We start from the raw sequence: 12,229 nt of genomic DNA, 5'->3' as shown, positions 1-12,229 counted from the left end.
ACGCTTCGTGCAGTCTCGCACGCATTCCTCACCGGAGACAATCCGGGGGCACAAAGAGGCCAATTTGCGCGGGGCAGAAAATACCACCGGCACACCATAGCGATTGGCTACATTCTTCAGGCTGTGGGACACCCTATGGATATAGGGGACAACCGCCGGTCTGGTCTTCGGTTGACCGCCACCTTCTTGAGGTATTCTAGCATTAAAACTTTGCAGAAGCTTCTCTGCCACAGCAGCCACGACTGAAATAGGGAAACCAGCTTTCTGTAACCTGCCAACCTGATTGGTGAGGCTGTCGTTTACCAGGTGAACACATGATTTCTGCAAAGCTTCTTTCAGGCACAGCATAACAATGGTGCGTTTTACCGTCTTAGAATGAGCAGATTCAAACGGCAACAGGTCTTTCCGGGCTCGTGGTGAATACATCCAACACGTGTGATCTGGTGAGGTGATGTTAATATCTAAAAACTGTAATCTATCTACTTCAGGTAATTCGTAGGTGAAGGTTAGACCCCTCCCGTGTCGTTTAAAGACAGATAACGTCTCTTGCACGGTGAACGTGTGTGTCAAACCGGGTTGCTTTTTAAGAGTCGCCAAATAGTCGTCCACGTATCTAAAAACTTTAAGAACTATCTTGTCGTCCAAATAGCACACCAGATCACGATCAATGCTGGCCAAGAAAATGTTAGCCAATACAGGTGCCACACAAGACCCTATGCAAATCCCCTGACGTTAACATGAAAATGATTGTCAAAAGTTACAAAAGTGGAATCAAGATAAAACTCTAGCAGCTTCATGAAATTGTCCAGGGTTAGGCCGCTGGTGTTCTGAAAATCTACGACACCATTATCGTCGATGCAAGACCTAACTGCACAAAATAGGGCATCATGCGGTATAGAAAAGAACAGATTCTCTATGTCAAAAGAGACAGCGTAACCTAAAGATGAGGAACCCTGTAGGTAAGAGACCACATCACCTGAATTCTTTACAACAAAAGGATCTTGTATAACTAAATTCTTTAAACACTTCTGGAGGAAAGAGCTAATCTCCCGCTCTTTTCCGAGTACTTAGCTGATTTGCCATACCACAACTGCAATACGACGTACAGTCTTAGTCAAAGGTGTAGAGCCCAGGGGGTCTGCTTATGAGCCACTTCGTGCAGCTTGTAATGCATTTCCAGTGTTCCAGATCTCTTGATGGCAAGATTTTTGTGTCGTATCCTCACCAATGGGAAGGACCTCCACTAATGCTAATAAGTCAGTGCCACTACACGGCTCAGAAGCAGGCCTCCTGGGCACTACATTTTTGGCAAAGGCTGTACATAGCGCGCACAAAATTGAAACAGTGCACACCGCAAAGCACCAGGGCAGCCTAAAGCATGGTTGTGGGTGGCAGTGCTGTCACGTGGCCACCCAATTCTCAACTAGGAAATGGCATTAACTGTTCTCTTTTCAGCATGCATGTCTTCATCACCCCTCCTTGCAGCACTAGCTGTCTTACTGAGCATATATTTTTTTTGTCTGGTTTTGGCTCAGATGGCTAGTTGCACACACTATTTTCCTTTCCTTAAATGCTCTGCTTCCTCTTTGTTCGAGATTGCTGACAAGCATGGCTAGACCATGGGTAGTTACTAAAAGCTTGATAGCAGCACTTTCCCAGCGTCATACTCACTTGGCATCGGCTGTGGACTGCAAAGAAATACACGAGTGCATACAAACTGGCAAATAGAAGGTGTGCAGGGACATTGGAAGGTCAGAGGATTATCTTTTGCCTATAGGTAACCTCCCTATATAGTCAGCATAGACCTTATGTGGGGCAGTGGGCATAGCTGACGTGGGGAGAGCTGCAGCACTTTGATCCTTGCAAAAGTGCGTTTCTGATAATCCAAAGGCTTTTGCCACATTCACCAGAAATCTGGCGCCAGTGCCAGTGTTTTGAGTGAAAAGTCATGAGCACGTGACGCTGGCTGCTAGCCGGCAGCTGACATGATCACAAATGACCTTGAACAGCCATGAAGAAGAACGCTCGGTTATCCGCAGCTTATGCTTTCGTTTCATATTCGGTTCAGCAGCGTTGGACCCTTCTCATTGTTTTCATTGACTTCATGACAGACATCCTCAGACTGTTAATTCTAGCAGAAATTTATTGTAATTGTGAGGTCTGAGGAGGAGGACTTCCCTTTCCCATGGCTTCATTGTGTGGCCCAGTATTAGTGGCCACTGAGCATAATGATGTGACCCACCGGTAACCCACGCCACAGCAAACATAAAGTCTACACATCAGGTAGTCCTTATTCTTTGCTGCTAAGTATCTGTCATGGTTTTCCTGTAACCTCACATGTGCAATTTTAAGATGCTGAGAATGGCATAAGTTCATCCAGTAACTGCTTTCTTTGTTTGATTACAGTCCCAATTGCCAGTGCTGCCATAGCTGCCCTTGGTGCTGGGATTTCGTACTTGTTGCTCCAGGACTGATTCCACTTGCAGAACTGGAAATTATCAGGAGCAGAAAATTTGCCATGGCTCACTGCCCTTTTCTGATGTTCCATCATCATGATGAATGACTGATGTACAGAATTAAAAAGTGCTTCTAAAGAAAAAAGCGTCTGGACATTTACGTAAAGTGTGCTGTACTGTTGATTCTGTGGGTGTATGTATAGAGACTTTGTGCAAGCCTAAATATGGCTGAGGATGAAATGTCTGAGGCTATTTTACCTAAACTAGAGCTGCTGGCTCTTTGGTGCTTAACTAGACTTGATGGATGCTAGCTGTTAAATGGATGGAAGCAAGTAATATTCTCCTTTCAAAGCTGTTGTGCAAGTGCTGCAGTACATTTTTTTTTGCTTATATAAATTACTATCTGGGGGTTATTTCTCTGAACCCCAATGCTTCAGGTGCACTGCACATATGCCATCACTGTGGTTAAATTTCTTTTCGTAGCTTTGCATTTTAAGTCATTCTGACCTCATTTTAATAGCAGGGCACTGCTGCATGAATTATCATTCAGCAGAGGAGAATATCCAACCAGAAATAAAAAGCTCATGCAATTTAAAAACTGCACAAACCATTTATTTAACATTCAACTTTACTGCTAAAACGTTCTCCCTTCAAGCAACAAGGTGCAACAATCTTTGTTGCAAAAAACTTAAAAAAAAGAAGAAAAAAAAAAAGAAAAATTGGAATATACATTAGTTCAGGACAGCAGCCTTGACCCACTGCACAAAGCATTTAACATTCAACTTTACTACTAAAACACTCTCCTTTCAAGCAACACAGTGCGACAATCTTTGTCGCAAAACAGATTAAAAAAAAAAAAGGCATATATATAAATATATATTGGTTCAGGAAAGCAGCCTTGGCCCACTGGAGGATGGGTTCTACAAAAGCTTTCTGCTCAAGCTTATAGCAGGTTGCCATTTCGCCATGTCTTCTCATTCTGGAAAAAGAAAAAAAGGGGGGGGGGGGGGAGGGGGGGCAAGGATGAGGGGGCTGCAGGCGTGTGGAAACTCTCACAACTAAGAAACAGGTTGCCATTTTGCCATGTCTTTTCATTTTGGAAAAAAAAAAGGGGGGGGGGGGAGGGAGAGAGAGGAGAAAGTTGCAGGCTTATTATATTGCTGACTAAAAATCTCACCAACGCAGAGACATAATGTAGTGAACTGGCCTTCATTATGCTTCACCTTTCAAATTAAGTTATGCAACTCCAAATTTCAAGCCCTTTTTGCTGGCGCAAGTGATCATTGAAAGAAATCTGACTGTAAATAGTGTATTTACTTAATTACTCTTTTTTGAAGAAAAAAAAAAGTTATGCAGGAAAGGTCCTGACATTCTTTTTGCAAGAGCCAGATTTCCATCTAGCCATCCCATGCCATCTGGTGATTTTGTGGCAGTGGATGGCACTAGCCAATCGTGGTGAGAATAAGCGAATGTGCTGTATTATCGCACTCAGTATGCCTACGTTGAGCAAGCATACTTCTAATTGTAAAGTGGCACCGATAGTAGTATAATGTTTCTACATTATGGGAGAGGGTGAGGCTCTTCCTGAAGCTGTGCTTTGCCTTCACCTTATCCCAGTTTTTGCCATTTTGTAGTGCCTTCTTTTTTTTATTATGAAAGTTTAACCACAGATTAAAAAAACCACAAGTGCATATATAACTGAGTAACCCAATATAATACAAGAAGTTGCTACTAAGGTAGTTCCAAAGCAAAAGAAATGCAAGAAAGCAAACTGGTTATCTGAAGAGGTTTTTGCAAATAGCTGAGGAAAGGAGGATGGCAAAAATTGTGGGGGAAAGAGAAAGATTCAAGGTTCTCAATGTGGATTTTCAGAAAATAGCAAGGAGAGATAAGAATGCCTTCCTGAACATGCAGTACCAAGCAGTTGAGGACAACAGCCAATTGAGGAACACAAGAGCTCCGTATAAGACAATCAAAGATGTCAAAGGAAGCTTCTGTGCTAAGGTGGGCGTGATAAAGGACAAATGTGGCAGGGACCTCACTGAAGCCTCAGAGATAAAGAAGAGGTGGCAGGAATACACAGAACAGTGCAAGAAGGACCCGGATGTGCAAACCCAACATAAGACAGTTGTGATTACTGATCTCGAGCCGGGCATCCTGAAGAGTGAAGTTGAATGGGCCTTAGCCAGCCTTGCTAAGAACAAAGCTAGCGGAATTGATGGCATTCCAGCTGAGCTGCTTCAAAACCTCAACCATGACGACGCTGTTAACATTCTATATACATTATGTCAGCAAATTTGGACAACCCTGCAGTGGTCACAGGATTGGAGGAGGTCAATTTACATCCCAATTCCAAAGAAAGGCAGTGCCAAAGATTATTCCAACTACCGCACGATCGCGCTTATTTCACATGCTAGCAAGGTGATGTTGAAAATCCTCCAAGGTAGGCTGCAGCAGTATGTGGATCGGGAGCTTCCGGGCGTGCAAGCTGGGTTTCGCAAGGGCAGAGGAACTAGAGACCAAAATGCCAACCTTCGTCGGGTCATGGAAAAAGCAAGAGAGTTCCAGAAACCCATATACTTCAGCTTTATTGATTATGCAAAACCGTTTGACTGCGTAGATCACAGCAGATTGTGGCAAGTTCTCCAAGAGAAGGGAGTTCCAATTCACCTTATCTGTCTCCTCTGGAACCTGTATGAAGGGCAAGAGGCCGCAGTCAGAACTGGGCATGGTCTTACTGATTGGTTTTCGATTGAGAAAAGAGTGAGACAAGGCTGCATACTGTTGCCCTGCCTATTTAACTTATATGTTGAGTGCATCATGAGGAAGGCCGGTCTGGGCGAGTCTTCAGCTGGAGTGAAGATTGCTGGGAAACGTATCAACAACCTTAGATATGCAGATGATACCACTTTAAGGCAGAAAGTGAAGTGGAACTCAAGAGACTTCTGATGCGCGTACAAGAAGAGAGAGAAGTTTTGGCTTAAACTGAACATTAAAAAGACAAAGATCATGGCGTCTTGCCCCATCAAGTCCTGGAGCATCAAGGGACAAGAAGTGGAAGCTGTGACAGATTTTCTCTTCTTGGGCTCCAAGATAACCCTGGAAGCAGACTGCAGCCATGAAATTAGGAGACACCTACTTTTGGGAAAGAGAGCCATGGCTAGCCTTGACCGCCTAGTAAAGAGCAGAGACATTAGTCTGCCAACCAAGATCCGTATAACTCGTGGTATGGTATTTCCAGTTGTGATGTATGGATGTGAGAGTTGGACTGTGAAGAAGGCTGACCGCCGAAGAATTGACGCGTTTGAATTGTGGTGCTGGCGGAGAATCTTGAGAGTTCCTTGGACGGCCAGAAGATCAAATCAGTCGATATTGTCGACCATAAACCCTGACTGCTCATTGGAGGGTCAAATTCTAAAGTTAAAGCTCAGCTACTTTGGTCATCTGATGAGAAGAGAGGAGTCGCTGGAGAAAGATTTGATGTTGGGAAAGGTTGAGGGTCACCAGAGAAGGGGTAGGCAGCAAACGCGATGGTTAGATGGCATTCTCGAGGTGCTGCAGATGAATTTATGTGATGTTAGGAAGATAGTGAGAGACCGGAAAGCGTGGCGTGATATGGTCCATAGGGTCACAAACAGTCGGACACGACTGAACGACTGAACTCCAATAAATGAAGTGATGCAGCAAAAAGTGCCCAGCCAGATACAACAGATTTGAAGAAACAGGACTACACTGAGCATGAAGTTTGGGGCATCATGCCACGGCTGCCATTATTATCACTGCACTGGATTACACACTGATCACATCACAAAATCTGTTACAAACCTGTCATTTAGCCTCCATTCATATTGGTCGACATGTCTGCCAATTGGAATTGCCATTGGTCAATATGAGTGGGGCTAAATGACAGGTTTGTGACAGTTTAGGTGATGTAATCATTGCCTAATTTGACCCCTGATCTCCACCAACAGGCTGGATGACACATTCTCATTTTTCGAGGGCGTGTGCGAGTGAAGCCATTGGAAGTCTCACCGCCCATCTTCAAAGTCGAGCATCCGATGTGTATTCCAATAGTAAAAACAGCGACTTTCAGCCCTTTGATCATAGACTCTAACATTGTCTGCGTGGAATATCTGCTCCTATATCCAAGGAATCTAAGCTGAATGCGAGAAATGGGAGTATCGTTTAGAGAGTCGTGTAATTACAGAGAAGTCAAAAGATAGGCAGGCAGGTTTCATCTAATAACACTAGAGGAGTACATAGTATATTGCACTACGTTCTTGTCATGTTCTAGTCTAGAGTGTAAAAGAGAAATGATTGAAGTGACGATTCATTTTTAACCTTGTTGACGTGATGAGTTTAAGTTCATTTTAAAACTGGATTTTTGAGTAACAAACAAATGGCGAGTGATGGTGGAAATCCGGATACCCATCTGTTAGTACAGCCCGAGGAGTGCGATATGTCTTGCCGAGTTGATGCTTCTTGCTTTAGTACATCATTTACCTGTCAAACATGTACTTTTAACCTAACTCTATTTGCACGGCCATGCTCGCATAGCTGGACCAACACAAGCATGCAAAATTCTTGGGATGGTCATCAGGAGCACAGTGCAAGAGATTACAAGAGCAATGCAGGAAAAGCACTGTTCAATGTCCACTACATCACATGTGACGAATAAAAACCCTTTCAGCTATAGCACTTGGATAAAATACAGAACAGTACTTGACATTGAGTAAGCAGTGCAATGCCAACTGCAAGTGCTCAAATGAATCGACGCCATTGGCAAAGTTATAAAATATATCTGCGTCCTCATCCGGCTCAACCGAAACAACTAGGTACAGCAGTCAGTTAGCTGAAGGTTTACGACTACACATTGATTGTATTACTTGGGTTATGTGCATGGGAACGTGCACCAAAATGAAGCTTGGCACTGGCAACGAGATGACGCAGAGCAGAGTTGACGAGGCTCCGTGTGTGTCGTTTGCTGGTGCAGTTTCACTGAAATTCAGAGGTTTCAGGCCCATTTGCCTGAAACTTGTTTCCTGAAGACTTTGTTGGTGTTCTCATGCAACTAATGGCGCAATAGGTAGGCACTGTTGAGGAAAAAAATGATAAGGCAGATTGAAAAACTGTGAAGTGGAAAATGAAAACATTAATCGAAAAACTGTGCTGATGGCCCATTTCATGCACTGTGAAAAGAGCTGATCACTTCCAGTGGCTTCAACTCTGGGTGCCCAATGCATCTAGCTTCCAATAGAGACAGATCAGCGGTTACCATTTTCAAAAGTGGTACTGCCGGTGAAAGCTCGTTAATTCGGACTACACCAGTTGGTCCAGTTGAGCTCCATAGAGGTCTGTGTACAAAAAATCCCTAATTCGAATGCGACTCTGTTCTGTTATGGAAAATTCAAACCACGCGCCGCCATGTCTGGATAGCCTGGCTCCCAGCACATGGCCAAACACCTCTGCGATAGGGCGGCATATAGAGGCTGCACACGTCCAAAATGGGGCAGAAAATGAAACCAGGTAAAACCATGGAAGAGTGTTACCCACTCTTCCATGGTTTTACCTGGTTTCATTAATGGTGGAAAGTTGGGCTGGTTGGTGCATTATTTTGTGGCTAAAAACAGTGCTAACACAAGACGAAGGAGAGAGGGTACAGTATCGTGCCCCCCTCTCCTTCGTCTCCTCTTAGCACTGTTTTTAGCCAAGAGTGGGCAAAGCCTAAATGGCACCATGACCAGCACGGGGGCCAGCAGCACCGGCTGTGTGCTCTCTCTTCTGCGTAACCTCCGAAACTTGCAATTAAATACAATCGAACCCAGATATATCGAATTTTTGGTTATATCGAACTCGCGGAATATCCCCTTGAAAATCCCACACAAAAGTATAGGAAAGCTGCATCATATATCGAACTCAATTTCACCGGTCGTTCGATATATAGAATTCCGCACCACGCACTGGAAAGTGCGCCTTCCCCAAAGACGATCGCATCATCCTCGGCTATTTGCCACATGACATTTTCAAGCCACGCGCGGAAGCAATGAGAGGGGACAGTTCAGCGACGGCTAGTCTAGGGCAGCGCCGCGCCCATTCCCCAAAGGCGCGCGCATCTGCGGTTATCGTTTCCCGCGCGCCAGCACTTGACGTTTGCAAGCCATGTGCGCGAATGAACCAGAGAGAACCAGTGGGAACGAGAGGGGAAAAACGCAATAGAGCGAAGCGCAAGGGTGTGCCCATTCTTTGGCCGAGCTATCTCTCTCCATCCTCACTCCCGACCTTCATTCGCAGTAGCACGCGCTACGCATGTGCCAAGCCAGCTCAACCAACACCACCTAGACTAGTCTAGGGGGTGTTGGTTCAGCCTGTTTTCAGACAGAACGTCGGATGCTTTCTCCAGCGTGTGTTGCGAACCCTCTGCGCACGGCGGCTGACGTGGCTATGGTGCCTGCGAACATTAAGAAGCGGCAAATCTCTCTCTCTCTCTCTCTCTCTCTTTTTTTTTTTTTTTTTGCGACAGTCGTCCACTCTTATCGTTGTGCTGTACGCGCGAAGATATCGTGGCTGCAGACGTTAAGAAACGGCAGTTTTTTTTTTTTTTTCGGGAGTCGTTTATCCTTGCATGTATGAATTGTAGAAGAAGGACGTTGAGGACGGTGTCGAGGTCGACGGGGAAGCGGGGCGATCAAGACCAACACGATCTGCGTGATGGCAATTCCACAACTGCTTCTTTCTCATCAGCGTCCAGCGAAGGGGTTCATCATCTTCACAATGCCCCCCAGGGAAAAAGGAGCCATCCTGGCGACTTAAGGGGACGAAGATACAATGGGGTTGTAGAACGGCTTAAGGCACTGCACATGAACAGTTTCACGGCCACGGCGTTGCAAATTGGAATATGGCGCAAGCGGTTCAACAACATAGTTCACTGGTGAAGTGCGCTCGACAACGCGGTAGGGCCCATAATACTTGGAGATCAGTTTTGTTGAGAGGCCGGGACTGCCAGATGGAACCCATAGCCACACGAGTGAGCCGGGCTCGAAGTGTGGTGCATTCTTCTGAATGGTGTCCTGGCGATATTTTTGGCGCCACTGAGAGTCGGTTGTGAATGTCCGTGCAATCTGGCAGCATTCTTCTGCGTGCTGTGCAGCTTCGGTCACTGTGGTACATTCTGATGCGTCAGGGTTGTAGGGGAGGACAGTATCAAGGGGAGCAGATGGATGCCGACCGTAAAGCAAAAAGAACGGGGAGAAACCAGTGCTGGATTGCGTAGCAGTGTTGTACGTCTAGGTGATATAAGGAAGGACAATGTCCCAGTTTGTCTGGTTAGATCCCACATACTTCGCGAGCATGTCACAGATGGTGCGATTAAATCGTTCAGTAAGGCTGTTTGTTTGCGGGTGGTAGGCGGTGCAAGTCCAGTGAATGATTTTGCACTGAGCGAGCAGGGCTTGAACGACATCAGATAAGAAAGCACGGCCTCTGTCGCTGAGTAATTCACGAGGAGCACCGTGACGGAGAATGAAGTTCTTTAATAAGAAACTGGCCACATCTCGGGCTGTTGCAGCTGGGAGCGCAGCGGTTTCGGCATATCGTGTCAGGTGGCCGACGGCGACAATGAGCCAGTGATTGCCATCAGCTGTGTACGGAAGAGGGCCATAGAGGTCAATACCAATGCGGTCGAAGGGTCTAAGCGGGCATGTGAGAGGCTGTAACTGACCAGCCGAACGGTGAGAAGCAGTTTTGCGGCGTTGGCAAGTCAAGCATGATCGAACGTACCTAAGAACCGAGTTGTACATACCGCGCCAATAGTAGCGAAGACGGATTCGAGTGTACGTCTTGAAAACTCCGGCGTGACCGCACTGCGGATCGGCGTGAAAAGCTGTACATATTTGAGTCCGTAGATGGCGCGGAATCACGAGGAGCCGTTTTCGTCCACTCGAGCTATAGTCGCGCCAGTAAAGGAGGTGATCCCGAATCTCATAGTGGGAAGCTTGACGGCAAAGAGCGCGTGAAGGGGTAATCGCTGAATTGTTGGAAAGGTATAGTCAATAAGGGATGCGATCCATGGATCCTTTCGTTGTTCAGCGGGAGTCCAAGACGGAGAGGCTGGCAAAGTCGGCTGGCAGCGGTGAGCGAGACAAAGCGTCGGCGTCTGTATGCTTGCGACCAGATTGGTAAATAACACGGATGTCATATTCTTGTAGACAAAGAGCCCACTGTGCCAAGCGGCCGGAAGGGTCCTTGACCGATGAAAGCCAGCAGAGGGCATGATGGTTCGTGACTACATCAAACGAACGGCCGTAAAGGTAAGGGCAAAACTTTGTGAGGGCCCACACGATAGCCAAGCACTCCTTTTCCATTACAGAGTAGTTCGCTTCGACTTTTGTGAGAGTACGGCTGGCATACGCAACTACGTATTCACCGAAGCCAGAGGGGCGCTGAGCAAGCACAGTGTCGATGCTGACACCACTGGCGTCTGTATGCACTTCGGTGGGTGCCTCAGGGTCAAAATGGCGCAGGATGAGCGGGGCTGTGAGGAGGCGGTGCAATGTGTTGTAGGCGTCGTCGCATGCTGGTGACTACAGCGAAATATCTGAGGTATTGCAAAGGAGCTGAGTCAGCGGGGCGCCAATGGAAACAAAGTTTCGTATAAAACGCCGAAAGTATGAGCACAGGCCCAAAATTTTAACTTCTTAGTTGCTTGATGGTAGTAGGCTTCGAAAACTCGGTCACAGCTCGAAATTTGGCGGGATCAGTACGTATACCCTCCTTGGACACAACGTGGCCTAAAATGGTCAGCTCACGATCAGTGAAACGACACTTCAAGTTGAGCTGCAGGCCGGCGTTCGCAATACATGTCAAGACCTCCTTCAGGCGAGAGGTGGGTCGCAAAGTCTGGCGAGAACACTACGATGTCGTCAAGGTAACAGAGGCACGTCTTCCACTTCAGGCCACGCAGTATAGTATCCATCATACGCTCGAATGTAGCAGGGGCATTACAGAGACCAAAAGGCATGACAGTAAATTCAAGGAGGCTATTGGGAGGTGAAAAATGCGGTTTTAGGGCGATCTTCCGCAGCCATGGGCACCTGCTAGTAGCCGGATCGTAAATCGAGCGAAGAAATGAGTTCAGCACCTTATAAGCAGTCCAATGCATCATCTATACGCAGAAGGGGGTACACGTCTTTTCTCCTGATTTTGTTCAGGCGACGGTAGTCGACGCAGAAGCGCATAGAACCGTCTTTCTTCCTCACTAGGACAACAGGAGAGGACCACGGACTGTTAGGCGGCTCAGTCACGCCATTCTGAAGCATAGTATGCACTTGGGCTTCAATAACTCGGCACTCGGTGGCAGATACTTGATAGGGACGCTGGCGCAGAGGAGCATGGGAACCGGTGTCAATGCGGTGGGCAACAGTTGATGTGCGGCTCAAAGCAGGCTGATGAGAGTCGAATGAAGAGCGGAACTGATGAAGCAGTGCGAGAAGGTCAGAGCGTTGAGGCCCAGGAAGACTGGCATCGATGGAGCAGAGAAAAACGTCGGCAGAAGACTGGTCCAGCACAAGAACAGGCGGTGTGAGTGCAGCCAAGTCAGTGGGCTGCGAAGAGGGTGTTTCGTCAGCGGTGAGAATAGAATCCATGAGCTGGATGGTGCCGAGGCATTCACCGCGACACAGGGATACGGGAAATGAGAACGGATTAGAAATCCAGAGTGCGGTGAGGCGAGCTGATATAGAAAGTATGGCATAAGGCTGGGGGAGACTTTTGCGGAT

General features: G+C 46.8%; 2 protein-coding genes across 2 annotated transcripts in view; one reads left to right on the top strand and one right to left on the bottom strand.

Annotated features, from left to right (window-relative positions):
* Nucleotides 1–2,599, top strand: part of LOC146203406 (protein odr-4 homolog) — a 59,801-nt gene extending 57,202 nt beyond the window's left edge. Inside the window, exon 11 of the mRNA XM_084588738.1 lies at nt 2,407–2,599. Within this exon, the coding sequence (XP_084444864.1) occupies nt 2,407–2,474 (68 nt within the window). The 3' untranslated portion in view covers nt 2,475–2,599. The remainder of the gene's footprint in view (nt 1–2,406) is intronic.
* Nucleotides 2,600–3,011: 412 nt separating this feature from the next.
* LOC146203401 (serine/threonine-protein kinase 31-like) overlaps nt 3,012–12,229 on the bottom strand; it is a 237,328-nt gene continuing 228,110 nt past the window's right edge. Inside the window, exon 25 of the mRNA XM_084588737.1 lies at nt 3,012–3,435. Within this exon, the coding sequence (XP_084444863.1) occupies nt 3,431–3,435 (5 nt within the window). The 3' untranslated portion in view covers nt 3,012–3,430. The remainder of the gene's footprint in view (nt 3,436–12,229) is intronic.

The sequence above is a fragment of the Amblyomma maculatum genome, chromosome 1 (assembly GCF_055883805.1).
Source record: "Amblyomma maculatum isolate TAMU_Amacu chromosome 1, ASM5588380v1, whole genome shotgun sequence".
Taxonomy (NCBI): Eukaryota; Metazoa; Arthropoda; class Arachnida; order Ixodida; family Ixodidae; genus Amblyomma; species Amblyomma maculatum.
The sequence above is the reverse complement of the archived record's forward strand: the minus strand, read 5'-3'. Positions and strand labels throughout refer to the sequence as shown.